At 42.7% G+C, this 16,485-nt stretch overlaps 1 protein-coding gene across 1 annotated transcript in view; it reads right to left on the reverse strand.

Moving 5' to 3' along the window:
* The window catches only part of DNAH3 (dynein axonemal heavy chain 3), a 694,204-nt gene that overhangs the window by 267,002 nt on the left and 410,717 nt on the right, over positions 1-16,485 (reverse strand). Inside the window, exons 31-32 of the mRNA XM_085629109.1 lie at positions 11,752-11,928; positions 9,442-9,533 (exon numbers count right to left, since the gene is read on the reverse strand). Coding sequence (XP_085485235.1) covers positions 9,442-9,533; positions 11,752-11,928 — 269 coding nt within the window. The remainder of the gene's footprint in view (positions 1-9,441; positions 9,534-11,751; positions 11,929-16,485) is intronic.

Genomic DNA, 16,485 nt, shown 5'->3' on the forward strand with positions numbered 1-16,485 from the left:
ACTAGCAATATATTGATGCTACCAAAGAGAAAGAGGAGGAAGTGGGGAGGGGAGAAGAAGAAGAAGGGGGCAAGTGAAGAAAAGAAAAGAAAAACTAAATAGAGTATATATTGCTGATTCGGCTGCACGGCCCGCCGGGGCGAACGGCTCTTACCGGCTCCTATACCTGGGTGCCCTATGACCCAGGATGTCTCACAGGGAGGTGGGGTGGGGGGGGCAGGGGAGGTTGGTGGTGGACGGGGGGTAGGGGGGCACTATCTAAAAAAAAAATTTAAAAACAGAATCAGAATTAAGACAGACATCACTTTTTTTACTATTTTAGAACTATTCCTAGGGGAACAAGGTATTCATATACAAACTAATTTCAACATATAATTATTGTTACTTAAGATTACTGACATACTATCGGCTACGAAATATAGGATTATGGCAAAGTTAACTATTCGAACTTGGAATGTTTTAGGCCTCTTAGACAGAGATAAACGCCAACGGTTGAGTGAGATAATATATCAAAATCCAGTAGATATTATCTGCCGTCAAGAAAGGCATCTACCCTGGGATAAGAGACATCTGCTAAAAATAAGGGGATATAATCTATTAGCATGTACCTCACAAACATCGAATACTAGGGGGGTAGCTGTACTTGCTAAAAATTTCCTGGGTCAAGCTACCTATAAATTAGCAGATACTCAGGGCAGATGGGTTATTATCAAACTCGGCCTCGGCATCACTATTTGTTCTATCTATGGATCTAACCAAGATGACCCGACTATATTTGAGTTACTTGAGCTTGAATTAGCATCAATACAGGGCCCACTTATTTTATGCGGTGATTTAAATATTTCATTAGGCCCCCAATCCTGTAGCAAGATATGTCAACACTATAAAGGCCGTAAGCCCCGAGTTTTTAAAACTATTTCTAGACTCTGTGTTAGTTTTGGTTTAAATGATATTTGGCAGCTTAAAAATTATCTGTATCCCGGCTACACCTATTATTCCTGTCCTCATAATAAATATGTTAGAATTGATTATTTTCTTATCTCAAAAGATCTGGTAAACAATGCCTCAATTATTAAAGATCCTAAAATCATCTCTGACCATAATGCTTTAACTCTTACAATTAAGCTTATATCTATTAAGAGGGAACGCTATATCTGGACTTTTGATAGGAAGCTATTAGCTAATATCGATTATATTACTCACATTACCAATTGGACTCAAGAGTGTTTTTACATGAATCGATTTAGCGCCTCTAGGAATGTAGTATGGGACTGTTTTAAAGCGGCTCTAAGAGGTGAAACAATTAGCTATCAAGCTAGAATACGGAAGGAAACTAATAAAAAGTATCAACAACAACTGGCTGCTCTAGCTAGGGTTGAGGAAGAACATACACTACAAATTGCACAAGGTGTTAATGGGAAAGAAATCATGTATCATCTGTTGGTGTTAAAAACTGAACTTAATTCTGGGTTGACTCAGAAAGCTGCTGAAACGTATAAAACCCACCAAAGAGAATTATATGAGAATGGGGAAAATGTAGGCAAACAATTGGCATTACACACACGCCAACAAATCTCTAATAATGCTATTACTAAGATTAAAATGGGAGCGCAGACGCTTACACAAACACCTGATATAATTAGCGCATTCCAGCAATATTATCAAACTCTTTATCAGGATGATAATATAATTAATGGGGCAGATTTAGACCGGTTTTTGAATAATTTTCTCGAACATCCAGAGGTTAATAAGACTTTAGACGACAATATTAGAGAAGACCTTGAGAAAGAAATTACACTAATAGAAGTTCAAACTGCCTTGTCTTCACTGGCCTCTGGAAAAGTGTCAGGCCCTCGAATTATATAACATTCTTAGCCATATCATATGTCCATTTATTCATGATCTTTTTTTAGGGATTCAATGGAGCGGTATTTCACCCCCTTCATGGAGAGAAACAAATATAATTATTTTTCCTAAAAAGGGTAAGCCTCCGGATCAACTATCATCCTATCGTCCAATTTCCTTAATCAATTCTGATTCTAAACTGTACGCCAAAATTATCGCTATTCGGCTCGGTCAGGTCATTGAACAGCTTGTTTCCCCTTGGCAACATGGGTTTATCCCTGGTAAAGGCACGACTGATCATACTCGGAGAGTTATTTCCCTGTTCGATATAATGTCTGCAACGGGAGGGCAGTTGTCGATGATTCTTTTAGATGCCGAGAAGGCCTTTGATCGGGTCTCTTGGAATTTTTTATGGGCAGTAATGATACGCTATAATTTTGGCCCCAAATTTGTCAAAGCTTTAATGGCTATGTATACTGAACAGCTAAAATACAAATAATGGGTTCTGAATCAAGTATAATTAGAATATCAAGAGGCACACGTCAGGGTTGCCCCTGTTCCCCAATATTATTCGCTCTTTATATAAATCCCCTAATTTTGAAATTACTAGAGAATACCCAAATTATACCTATAGTGGTTAATCATTATAAAACTAAAGTATTAGCATATGCCGATGACATCGCTGTATTAACATCGAATCCTTCTGAGGCTATGTCTGAAATAGAGACAATAACACAAATATTTGGACTTCATTCTGGATATTCATTAAATAAAGAAAAAACAATTATGCTCTGCACAGAGAATATCATTTGTAATGATCGTAGGAAATGCGATAACGCCATATACCTTGGTGTTCGCATAAGCCCCGATAGTATGCAAATCCCGAGACTCAACTATGAACCCTTATTAAATACTATAAAAAAAGATCTAGATCGGGTTGATAGCCTACAGTTATCCATCATTGGTAGAGGTAATTTTTTAAAAATGAATATTCTTCCTAGGGTCCTTTATTTATTTAGAGCTATTCCTTTAATACCTGAGCAGAAGGCCTTTAAAATATTAGATTCTGTTATGTCTAAATTTATGTGGCAACAAGGTAAAATTAGAAGATCCTTGAAGCTTCTCTCGCTCCCTCAGAACAGAGGAGGATTAGCAGTTCCAAATATCTTGTTTTACCTTTGGGTCTCATTTCTCCAACAGATGGCTCCGCTTCTTAAAGTTAATCCCAAACAAGAGATTCTTGAAGTTGAATCTCTCCCTTCTATCTATGAGCTATCCCTTGGTCCAAACGTCAAAGGTCTCTTTTTGAGACAACTGGAGAGAAGTTATTATAAAAAGATTAAATTTAAAGTTGTTTCTAGTGCATGGCAAATATGGTTTAAAATAACAAAATATATGCATATTTCAAAAATTAATAGGTACTCTCCTCTATGGCATTCTAACTTATTACCTGAACTAGCCTATGACGTTATTTCAAAGAAATGGCAAGCTATCGGTATTTTTACTATAGGCGACTTTTTGGGCGTGAATCCAGTCTCTACATTTGCAGATCTACAAAAGAAATTTCATATTTCAAACGGACAATATCTTAAATTTCTGCAGATTCAATCCATTATTAAATACAATGCCCCCAATATTGATTTGGGGAGAATTGAAATTATTGATATTATTGGTAAAAATACGACTAGAATAGGTATAATTTATGGTTTATTGCTGGATAAGCTAGAAGATGATATTGAGCACACCAAAACAGTTTGGGCAGAGAAACTTGATAACCCAAATGTAGATATCGATATGAGTCTTTATCTATCATCATGTCTCCTGATGTCTGCTAGGCTAAAAGCACAGACTTATAAAACTATATATAACCTTTATTTTACCCCGGCCAAATTATTTACCTGGGGCAAAAGAGAGAATGATCATTGTCCTAGATGTCATAAAGGCCCCACTACATTAATACACATGTTTAGTGAGTGTGATCAACTAACTCTCATTAAAAAAATGATTTGTGAATTTTGGAATGAAGTGTTTGGCCATAAGGTACCTGTCTCCCCCACGTTATATTTGTTAGGCACTGATAATACACTTAACTTAAATAGGGATGAAGAGGCCATACTCTTTATTGGAATGGCGGTCCTTCGGATTATATTAGCAGCTCGGTGGAAAGACCCAGATCCGCCATGTTTTCAAGTGTGGCTAGCCCGCTTTCTTGGTGTCTGTAACCAGGAAAGCGCTTCCTACTCCACCAGAGGGGTAAAATCGGCTATGCGTGGCAAGGTGATCTGGCAACCAATTATTAATTGGAGAAAAGGGCTCTGCCCAGACTGAGATTAAATCACGGTTTTATTCTTTTTTTTTTTTTCTCCTACTATTATTATTCTGATCTATTCTTTTTATTATAATGAGAATGCATTATATATGAAAATGCCTGTATTATTCTTGAAACTGTTGGTATACAGTATTGTATTGTATTGTTCTGCACATTATCTTTGTATTTTGGATGTCTGTTTCTTCTGGTTCTGAAAATAAAAAATAAAAAATAAAAAAAATTTGTTTCCAAGAAAAAGAAATCTTGTGCTCAACATAATTGCTTATTAGCTAACATTAAAAGTCTAGAGCATCAATTGTATTCTTCCTCCTCTGGCTCTAAATTACAAGAGCTGATTCGTGCAAAACTAGACTTCAACAAATTAACCACTAATAATGCTTCATCTATTCTTCTACGTAGTAGTGCCCATTATTATGGCCGATGAAATAAAGCTGGCAAGCTTTTGGCCAATTACCTCAAAGCTTGTAAAGAACATTGATTAATAGATTACATCCAAACTCCAGAGGGAAAACATCTTTTTACAGAACAAGATATTTTAGATGAATTTGTGAATTTCTATAAGTCCTTGTCTACACCGGAATCTCCTGCAACTGCTTCTTTGATTGACAATTAGCTTGTCAAAATTCCTCCTCATACCCGTGGAAATCTTGATTTTGATGCTCTTGAGTCAGATATTTCAAGTGAAGAAATATATAAATCTCTAAATTCACTTAAAAAAGAGAAAACTCCAGATCCAGATGGATTTATGGTAGAATTTTATTTACACTTCTCAAACTTATTACTTCCTAAACTTCTATATCTCATCCAATATTTTTGTAACACTGGCAAGGCAGAAGGTACTTTTTTAGAAGCTACAATTTTCTTGATTCACAAGGAAGGTCATGATCCAAAGTTTTGTAAGAATTATCGTCCTATCTCCCTCGTAAATGTTGATTATAACATTTTTGCTAAATTACTTGCTCTACATCTTGAACCCCTTTTGCCTGTCCTAATTGGTCCAGAACAATACGGCTTCGTTAAAGGCAGATAAACTTCTGATAATTCTCGAATGTTTTTCAATGTCATGAATAAAGCTTACACTCTTTCTTATTCCCTAGCTGCAGTATCTATTGATGCGGAGAAGTCTTTTGATAGAATCGATTGGTCATTTCTATTCAAAACCCTAAACTGGCATGGTTTTGGCCCCAAATGTATTTCTCTTATTTCTCTGCTTTATTCATCCCCTACTGCCTCTGCTTTCATTAATGGTCTTATTTCTCAATTTTTCAGTTTTGTCAGGGTTGTCCCTTGTCCCCTCTTTTATTTGTTTTATACATTGAACCTTTTTTATCTCATATTTGTCCAAATTTTTCTATATCTGGATTTACTTATGGAGAGTCCCATTTAAAATTGTCAGCCTATAGATGATATTTTGCTTTTTATTTCCAATCCCGAAACCTCTATTCCCTCTCTATTACAAGAATTTTCAGATTTTTATTTGCCTTCTGGGTATAAAAATAACCCAGATAAGACAGAAATTTTGCCCATCATCAAATACTGTCTTAAGCACCATTTTGATTTGAGTGGTTTTCGATGGAATAACTCTAAAATTAAATACTTAGGCATCTGGTTTAGAAATTCAATTTTTAACTCGGTTAAACTTAATATGAAGGAGGCCCTTGACAGCATTTACAAACTTCTGTCCTCCTGGAACCCTCTTTTCCTTTCAGGGTGGGGCCGTCTGGATTCTATTAAGACGATGATTACTCCTATTTTACTATACATTCTTTCTGTGATACCCATCCATATTCCTTCCATATATTTTAAAGGATTTGACTCCCTTCTCTCTAAGTTCTTATGGCACGATAAGAAACCTAGAATTTCCTTGAAACTTCTCAAAAACCAAAGGAGTAATATTTCCTGACTTTCTACTCTACCGTACTGCTTTTTTCCTGAAGCAAGAATCTAAATGGATTCTTACAGACATTACACCTTACACACCTTTATGGATTAAAAGAGAAAGATCTCTACTTGCTCCCTTTTCTATCAAGGAAATTCTTACCTTTACTGCGAAGGCAAAAATTACATCCCTCCCGCTATTTCATCACACGTGTTCTTTATTAAGACCTCATTGTCAACCAAAGATTTCTACTAGAGAATACTTTCGTCAATCTCTTTGGTATAATCGTCTTATTACTATTAATAATAGACCTTTATATTGGAAATCTTGGAGACTTCGGGGTGTCGTTTGGGTCTGTGATATGTTTGATGGCATGATCCCTTGTTCTTTTCCTCATTTTCAAGCTACTTTCAACTGTCTGCGTTCTTTTTGGCAGAAGTTCTCAACTCTTATGGAGATAATTCAAGATGTCTTCTACTCTTTCCCCTCTGACGCTCCCTCACCTCACCTACAACTGATTGAGCAGTAGAAGCAGATCTAGAAATTTTTTATGATCTTGCCCAGATTTTATTCCAGAATTCAATGCTCCACAAACAACCCAAATCCGCTTTCCAAGTAAGCTCCAATTTTGTTTTAGAGCCAACAGGATCTGGAATTGAAAGGTACTTATATATCAAGGAAGCCTTTGGAAATAGCTGCAAAAATTTTAAATTAACTAACTATTTAAACAAAGTTGCAAAAAAAGAAGTTGTTTCTTCTAAAAGTTCTGAAAATGTTAAACCTCCGTAAATTGTTGTTTCTCTACCGTTTAATCGAGATTATTTTATTTTTATTATTATACTATTCTTCGATATGTTAATCTCTTCTTCATTTATTATTAGTATGCAATATTACTCGATCCTCGGTTCTTGAATTATATTATACTCTTTATCTCTTCCCTCCCTTTAATGATGTAAAATTGTAAACAGCTTTCTACTCTGTTCAGTTTTGCCTTTCATATCTATTGTTACTTATTTTAAGATATTATGTATGGCTGTCTTTTTGTAATTGACTTTTGTTTAACTAAAGCTTTTTAAACATTAAAAAAAAAGATTCTGATCCGACCATTGAGGATTGAGGAGGTGGTCATCTGGAAAGTAACATGCTGGGAGAAGGCAGACTATATGGCTCCTCCTGAACCATAAGAAATATCGTTGGTGGTGTCCCAGGAGCAGATACTCCATCTTTGGGGACTGAATCCGCCTCCTCAACCCATCCAGAGATCCTATCAACAACGGGCCATGCAGCTGCAAACTCTGTTAACCCTCCTTCGACTGCAAGTGCCTACCTGGAAGATCAGAGGGCAAAAGTGATATTTGCCCCTCACACAATTGAGTTCTGATGTAGTGTTGCCCCTCCTCCCCCAGACTCTTTCACTATGGCTGTCTTCCAGGAGGCCATGAAGGAGGTACTTGATGGTCAACAAACAATCTATTTGAGCTTTCAAGAAGAGCAGAGGTGAAGGCGCATCAAGAGACAGATGTTGACCAGCACAGTGAGCTTGCTGCCTCCTGTCGTCCTAGACCTATCCTCCCGTACTGCATCCATATCCATACATTTATGTCAACGTTCACCTTCTGTTGTTATCTCCCCAGTATGCGGCTCCACTCTATCCCAAAATGCTTCTTAGTGTATTCACATCCTCAGGTGGTGCCGGGACCCACCTCGCTGCCGCAAGTGCTGTGTCTGTGGAGAAGGTCCGGGGAGCCCAAAGACAGCTGCCTTTTTTATGCTTGGAGCCTTTTTTCCAACAGATTTCATTGGGTTTTCAGTGATAAACAATATAGGCATTACATTCGTCATATATCTAGTGTTCACAGCAAATATCGGCGTAATGGTCACTGCGGTCCATAATCAATCAGATAACAATCCCCACCTCACTCCCATGAATCAATACAGCGTTACATAGAGACCATTTTAAATCACATTCATAAGCATAAGCTAGCCTGTGTGTCAAGCATATGCTGTAGTCCTACAACAATCATGTTCCATAGAAAAAGGTAATTGGCACTGTATAGATAATTCATTGTCATGCCACTGGTGGAAGTGGAAAAAGTGTGGCACTTGTTATAAACAATTGCTTAAATATATTTTAAAGAGCATTGGCACTAAGCTGCGTCCCTGTCTCACTTGCACATGATTAAACATGTTGGTAGTGGAAGTAACACAGGCTGATGTCCTGTTCAACAAGCCACCTCAGACAGCCCAAATTGCTAGGCCAAGTTCTCTCTGAACGGGCCCAGTTTTGGCATAATTAGGCCTCGTCATTGATATATTGCTCATGGCTTGTGGTACAGGGAGCACGAGACTCACATCTGGGCATACCCACCGCGCTTAAGGCATCACACTCAGTAAAATACAAAGTGATGGTTGGAATGCTTGCATTAATCTCAGCCTCTGGTAATTACTTGTGCCACATGCCAATCCATTGGTTTTTTGCCCTTATTGTAGGGTAAGAATTTTGCTGCCTGTCTGCCCAACCAAAGTTGACGCTTTCATGCCAGTGCAGGACGTTGGAGTAGGAAATCAGTGAACAGAGCACAGCAGAATGTAAACAAAGAAGGTTGTTAAACAGAAAGTCCATCATCGTATGCCTGTTGCCTCGAGAAAATCACATTTTCCCGAAGAAGGCACGACTAGCCTATTCCTATCCAATATAGTAACATTCCCAGTGTTTATTATCAAAGTTTCTTAATCCAAAATTGTGTTCATAATTTTTCCTGTGATTTAATTGTCTACCTAAACCACGTAAAAAGAAGCTTTGGTCACAGACGAATATGATACAACGCTTTTGTATCCCTGTGTTTAACTGCGTTCATTGCCCACTTAGACACCATTTGTGTTCCAAATTTTTGCTTATTTCTGCAGCAGTATTCTTAGTTGGATACCTCTTCTGAAACACATTATTGCTAGGATCTTTCTCATCCCTGCCTCAGGATAATTTTCAACACTTTATTCATACTTCATCTTCAATCAAGCACTACCAATATTGCCTAGGAAGCTTTTTCTGCCCTTTGAGGCTGTTTCACAATGTTGGGACATTCTTAAGGAAGCACTTGGCACTGTGGCTACTGGGAGGGTTTGCCTTTCCCTCTGGCAATCAAGAAGGAAACAAGCAAGGCCTTCACAGCGTCCAGTCCCTGACAAATGGATATCTGTTTTTGATTTGCACATGAATGCACAGTATTCTCAAATCAAAATGGATACATTCTGACATGTTGGCATCAAATTTAATGTAGAGTGAAGAACAGAGAATAGCATACAACTTGAAATACATATGATATTGTTGATTTATGTCAGTTATATTTCACATTATGAAATGTGAATGAAGAATTGTCATGAAACTCACCTTCTTGAATCAATAAATCCCATTGAGTACAGAGATATTTCACCAATCAATGCGTAATCTGGCACCATCATGGCGACTGTCCGAAATAATGCCTAAAGAGGTGATGACAATCATTTATTTAATCAAAATAAATACAACTTTACACTATTCTAAAGCCCTGACTGCTGTTCAGGATACAGCTTCAAAAAGCCTCTTTGCAGCCTAGCATAACTATTAAAAGCTTTATATTAATTTATCATATTGGGCAAGCTTCTATGTACATTGCCACCCGCCACGATTTAAGGTTGTTGAGCAATCCATGGCAGAAGAAAACAAATTCTATACATTTGTTTATGTTAGTTTTGATGGAAACTGGGCTCCCTCTGTAGACTCTTATCTTCAAAGCTCTCACCTACTAGCAAGGACACCAGAAACAAGTTACATGACACTGACCAGATGTGGCAGCATGCCAACACATTCAATACAATACCTAGCATTCCTTTAGTTCAGAGATATTTTGTAATTTTGAATGGACTCTTAAGGGAGGTGGGGGAATTATAAACAATCTGAAAACAGTATCCATCAAAAACGATGTTAGCAAGGGTGTATACTGTTTTTCTCCCTAAATTATACTATTACCATGCAGATTCTCCGGGCTTGATCCACAAAAACTCTAAAATTACTGCCAAAGGAATACACCTAAGTCTGGAACAGATTATAGTTTTTGTGATTTCTCAAAGAATTCCATGAGTCCTTCTGGGAAGCTGCAGCTTCCTTCGAGGAGCATTCACATGCTTAAGAATTTACATATGCACACATATGCACACATGTCGATGCTGTATATTTATGCATATGTAAATGCTTAGCAAAAGTGCAGTTGCACATGTTTTTTTTCTTCCTCCACAGGAAAAATACTTTTCCACTTGGAGAAACCCCTTGGCTTCTGATTCCCATCCTGAATAAGATTTTCTCCTGGCGTGGACAGGATTCAATCTTCTACTGTTAGTAGGGGAGATGTCCTTAGGTTCTTTTCCAAGATGAACATAACAAATCAAACTATCGTGTTGAAACCCAACTACCACATGTGGCAGTCATGAGAGACTATTTTTGGAATTAGCTCATAGGACTTTGAAATACACTTTGAACTCCTAGCCTTTGAACTACACTACTTTGAACTATAATTTGAACTCCTAGCCTTTGAACTACAAAACCTTTGACTGAATTTGAGAGCAAAAAAAACCCACCCAAATAAAATGTAATGTGTGTGATTTTTGGAACTACTGCGAATAGCTCTAGCGGGTTCCGAAATTTCAATGCCTGTGACAGAAATTGGGGAACACAGAAGGCTAGGGGCAAAGTGCCATTTTGGCATTGGAATACTTTCCTATCTGGCTGGTATCAAGCAATGCCATTAAGACAACAAGGAGCATAAGTGTTATTTCACTGTGATAGCGTCAAATGTTACAAGGGTTCCAGCCTGTCAACAGGACTATTTGAAAGGTAAAGATTCTTCAAGAATAAACATTTGAAATCTCACAATGTTCTTAAAATATTAACATTTCCGAAGTTGATGTGTATACATTGTTGTGTCTTATGTCAGGAGGAAATCAATAGGTCAAGATTGGACCTGTCCCCACTCTTACATATATTTGATGTATACGGTAGGGCTCACTTGTTGTGTTAACTTGCTTCTGTGTCACATTAAGGGGTCTATCACTATAGCGGGCGGATCGCCACCGCCCCTATGGCGGTGGCGATCCGCCCCCAATTCCTCCCCTCCCGCCTACCATTTCCCCCGCCATATTACGATGCCATCCATATTATAATACAGGCGGGGATGTGCCTTTCCATGGTGGCGTTGCCTCCATGGAAAGGCATGCGGTGTCTGCATGTGGGGGCCCGGTGCGGGCCCCCAGGGTGTTGGAGGGGTGGGGGGTGCACATGGGAGGTACCGTACTGCATTTGCATGCACAACGTGGCAGGCACTGCGCGGTGCCTGCCACGTTGTGCATGGAAATGCACAACATGCCTTTTTTACATTGCGGCGGGTGCTGCTGTAAGCACTGCCCGCCACAACGTAAAAAATGCTGGATGCGCCCACCTGTGTGGCGGGCGGATCCTAATCTGCATCACGGGACCGCCACACATATGGCGGGCGGTCCCTTTTGCCATTACACCCGCAATCGTAATAGACCCCTAAGTTTTCTATATCTTAACAGGTGTCCCCTTTCAGTAAAGGTAAAGTTACTTTTGATCAGTACATGAAATCTAAATGGAATATTAATAATATTAGTAACATTACCTTGACAGATCATTAATATAGAAAAGTACCTTTAGATTATCAGGAAGCTCTGCACGTCCAGCATACCCCGGATTCATAGTGATGAAGACTGAGCAAGTTGGATTGAGAGTTATCTCTGTTCCTTCAAAGATGAAGGTTTTCAGCTTTCGTATAATAGCCTGCTGTATACTCAGAATCTGTTGTGCAACTACAGACAACACTTCCACCTAGTTTGGAAAAAACAAATAATAGAATATGCATAAACATACATAAAACAAGCACTACACTCAATTGATTAAGCACAACATGACATACGCATATTTGATAGATATTCTCAATGGCATATATATATATAATTAAGGCCTACCTAATGCTTCCACTGTAAAGTCTATTTTTTAGATGAATCTTTTATTTAAATAGTCACCTATTAATCTGGATTTCATAATGAAAAGATGGCTTTAAAATGTTTGACTAAAAAGATACATTGTTAATATTGAGGTGAATGTTTTTACATTGCTTACAAATAGAAGGTTTAGGGAGTGGTTGCCAATCACGCCTAAGCCCATACTGTCAAATATCTATTTGTTTTTGGGAGTTTTCTAAATTTCATTTTAGTGTATGGTTTAGATGCTACATTAAAATAATCTCTCATATATACACACATAGAGAACCACTTTGCTGTTGCTGGAAAAGGCACTGATCGGTTTACAACCACTACTTAACCAAGAAGACACAACCAAATCCTTCATTAGTTTAACCAACTGGCCTTCATGTGACAGCGGAGCTATTACATTGTTGGGCTATTCCACTCCAGACTTGTAACCACTAGTACATCATATATTTGGCTTCCTGTGATGTCACACTTTTCCATACTACCTTCTCTGGTGCTGGTGCTGACCTGCTAGTAACAGTTCTCTAAACTGTAGCTGTCCGGAAGACCAGCCCCTTCTTTGTCCAGTTGTCTGTTACAGGCAGGTCCCTCCCCACGACGCACAGCACCACCTGTGTGTCCTGCCCTTAGCCCCAGCTGTCGCTGCTGAAGAGAGTTTGAGGCCCTCCTCCACCCGCAGGCTGCCCCCAGCGCCTCATCCCTGGTGGCCAGTGGTAGGCCATAGGTAGGTTTTGTCTTGCTGTAATTGTCTTTATTTGTTTTGTACTGTAAACTGCCTTATTGTTTAGCATTTCTTCCTCCTGCTCCCCGTTTTGTACTCTGTGCCCCTTGACCCTGTCTCCTCCATAACTGTAACTGTCATTGTGTAGAGTTCTTCCTCCTGCTCCCCGTTTTGTACTCTGTGCCCCTTGCCCCTGTCTCCTCTGTAACTGTAACTTTCATTGTGTAGCGTTCTTCCTCCTGCTCCCCGTTTTGTACTCTGTGCCCCTTGCCCCTGTCTCCTCTGTAACTGTAACTTTCATTGTGTAGCGTTCTTCCTCCTGCTTCCCGTTTTGTACTCTGTGCCCCTGTCTCCTCCGTAACTGTAATTGTCATTGTGTAGCGTTCTTCCTCCTGCTCCCCGTTTTGTACTTTGTGCCCCTTTGCCCCGGCTTCATCCGTAAATTGTATCTGCTTTGCCTCACTTGTTCAGTGCTTCTTCCCCCGTTTTCTTTCTGTGCCCTGTGCCCCCTTGCCTTCTGTTCCTTCGCCGTTTCCTGCCCACGTTTCCCGCCGCTGCGTCCCCTGCGTCCCCGACCCCCGCTTGCCAATTCGTCTGCTCCCTCCTCCCAGCTGCCTCCTCCCACCTCCTCTTCTTATGGCGGCCACTGCACGGTGAGGAGAGCGACCCTTGACCCTGTTACAGGCAGGATGCTCCCCACGCCGCACAGCACCGCCTGTGTGCCCTGCCCTTAGCTCCAGCTGCCGCTGCTGAGGAGAGTTCGAGTCCCTCCTCCACCCGCAGGCTGCCACCTGCGCCTCATCCCTGGTGGCCAGTGGTAGGCCACAGGTAGGTTTTGTCTTGCTGTAATTGTCTTTATTTGTTTTGTACTGTAAACTGCCTTATTGTTTAGCATTTCTTCCTCCTGCTCCCTGTTTTGTAATCTGTGCCCCTTGCCCCTGTCTCCTCCGTAACTGTAACTGTCATTGTGTAGCGTTCTTCCTCCTGCTCCACGTTTTGTACTCTGTGCCCCTTGCTCCTGTCACCTCCGTAACTGTAACTGTCATTGTGTAGCGTTCTTCCTCCTGCTCCCCATTTTCTACTCTGTGCCCCTTGCCCGTCTCCTCCGTAACTGTAATTGTTATTGTGTAGCGTTCTTCCTCCTGCTCCCCATTTTGTACTTTGTGCCCTTTGCCCCGGCTTCCTCCGTAAATTGTATCTGCTTTGCCTCACTTGTTCAGGGCTTCTTCCCCCGTTTTCTTTATGTGCCCTGTGTCCCCTTGCCTTCTGTTCCTTCGCCGTTTCCTGCCCCCGTTTTCCCGCCGCTGCGTCCCCTGCGGCCCCGCCCCCCGCTCGCCCATTCGTCTGCTCCCTCCTCCCAGCTGCCTCCTCCCTCCCACCTCCCCTTCTTATGGCGGCTGCTGCACGGTGAGGAGAGTGACCCTTGACCCTGTTACAGGCAGGTCGCTCCCCACGCAGCACAGCACCGCCTGTGTGTTCTGCCCTTAGCCCCAGCTGCCGCTGCTGAGGAGAGTTCGAGGCCCTCCTCCACCCGCAGGCTGCCACCTGCGTCTCATCCCTGGTGGCCAGAGATAGGCCATAGGTAGGTTTTGTCTTGCTGTAATTGTCTTTATTTGTTTTGTACTGTTAACTGCCTTATTGTTTAGCATTTCTTCCTCCTGCTCCCTGTTTTGTACTCTGTGCCCCTTGCCCCTGTCTCCTCAGTAACTGTAATTGTCATTGTGTAGCGTTCTTCCTCCTGCTCCCCGTTTTGTACTTTGTGTCCCTTTGCCCCGGCTTCCTCCGTAAATTGTATCTGCTTTGCCTCACTTGTTCAGGGCTTCTTCCCCCGTTTTCTTTATGTGCCCTGTGTCCCCTTGCCTTCTGTTCCTTCGCCGTTTCCTGCCCCCGTTTTCCCGCCGCTGCGTCCCCTGCGGCCCCGCCCCCCGCTCGCCCATTCGTCTGCTCCCTCCTCCCAGCTGCCTCCTCCCTCCCACCTCCCCTTCTTATGGCGGCTGCTGCACGGTGAGGAGAGTGACCCTTGACCCTGTTACAGGCAGGTCGCTCCCCACGCAGCACAGCACCGCCTGTGTGTTCTGCCCTTAGCCCCAGCTGCCGCTGCTGAGGAGAGTTCGAGGCCCTCCTCCACCCGCAGGCTGCCACCTGCGTCTCATCCCTGGTGGCCAGAGATAGGCCATAGGTAGGTTTTGTCTTGCTGTAATTGTCTTTATTTGTTTTGTACTGTAAACTGCCTTATTGTTTAGCATTTCTTCCTCCTGCTCCCTGCTTTGTACTCTGTGCCCCTTGCCCCTGTCTCCTCAGTAACTGTAATTGTCATTGTGTAGCGTTCTTCCTCCTGCTCCCCGTTTTGTACTTTGTGTCCCTTTGCCCTGGCTTCCTCCGTAAATTGTATCTGCTTTGCCTCACTTGTTCAGTGCTTCTTCCCCCGTTTTCTTTCTGTGCCCTGTGCCCCCTTGCCTTCTGTTCCTTCGCCGTTTCCAGCCCCGTTTCCTTCCGCTGCGTCCCCTGCGGCCCCGCCCCCGCTCGCCCATTCGTCCGCTCCCTCCTCCCAGCTGCCTCCTCCCTCCCACTTCCCCTTTTTATGGAGGCCACTGCGCGGCTGCGCAGCGGGCGCGCCGCTGGCCCACCGAAGGTGCACCTAAGGCAAGCCCGTCTGCGTCCGTCTGCGCCTGGATCGTGCCCAGCGCCAGAACCCCTGGCCCCCGCGAACACCACGACGGCCGTCTCCGCTACAACTCCAGCACCCTCCACGCACCCAACGCCGGACGAGCTCGCACCTGCTGCCTGGCTGACCCGAAGCGCACCCAAGGGCCCTTCTCCTGCCGGAACTGCAGCTTCACCAGCATCCGGCCCAACAACCCACCAACCAGGAAAGAACCCAACCACCTCAGCTGCATCCTTTTCAACACCCGCTCCGCCCGCAAACACGCCGGTGAACTCTGGGACCTGCTCGACTCAACCTCCCCAGACGTCGCCTCCTGACTCAGACCTTGATGAACCCCTCCTCGGCACCCGACATCGCCATAGCCATCCCGGACGGCTACAAGATCACCCGCAGGGACCGCACCAACGGAATAGGAGGAGGAATCGCCATCGTCCACAGGAATACTCTCAGTCTCGACCAACACCGACAACACCCTCAGCACCGCCGAACACCTGCACATCCAGATCCACATCGACCCCAACACCACCCTCAGAGGAACCCTCGTCTACAGACCCCCTGGACCCCAACCACAGTTCACCGACTCCATTGCCGACTGCGTCAGCACACACGCCCTCACCTCCATGGACTACATCCTCCTCAGGGACCTGAACTTCCACCTCGAGAACAACAATCACACCAACTCCACCACCCTGATCGACAACCTCGCCAACCTCAGACTCAGACAACTCGTCACAACACCCACCCACTCCGCCAGCCACACGCTCGACCCCATCTTCTCAGCAAGCCCCCACGTCTCCTTCAACCACACCACCGAACTCCACTGGACCGACCATCGCTGCATCCACCTCACCTTCTGAAAACCCACCACACCCAACAGATGCCTCACCGCCGCTGGAGCAAAGTCATCGAAGAACAGTTAACCACCACCCTTGCCCAGAGCCCACCTGCCGACCCCACCGACTCTGACACCGCCGCCCATAACCTCAGACAGTAGATCGACGACTGCG

Source organism: Triturus cristatus, chromosome 10 (genome assembly GCF_964204655.1).
Source record: "Triturus cristatus chromosome 10, aTriCri1.1, whole genome shotgun sequence".
Lineage (NCBI taxonomy): Eukaryota > Metazoa > Chordata > Amphibia > Caudata > Salamandridae > Triturus > Triturus cristatus.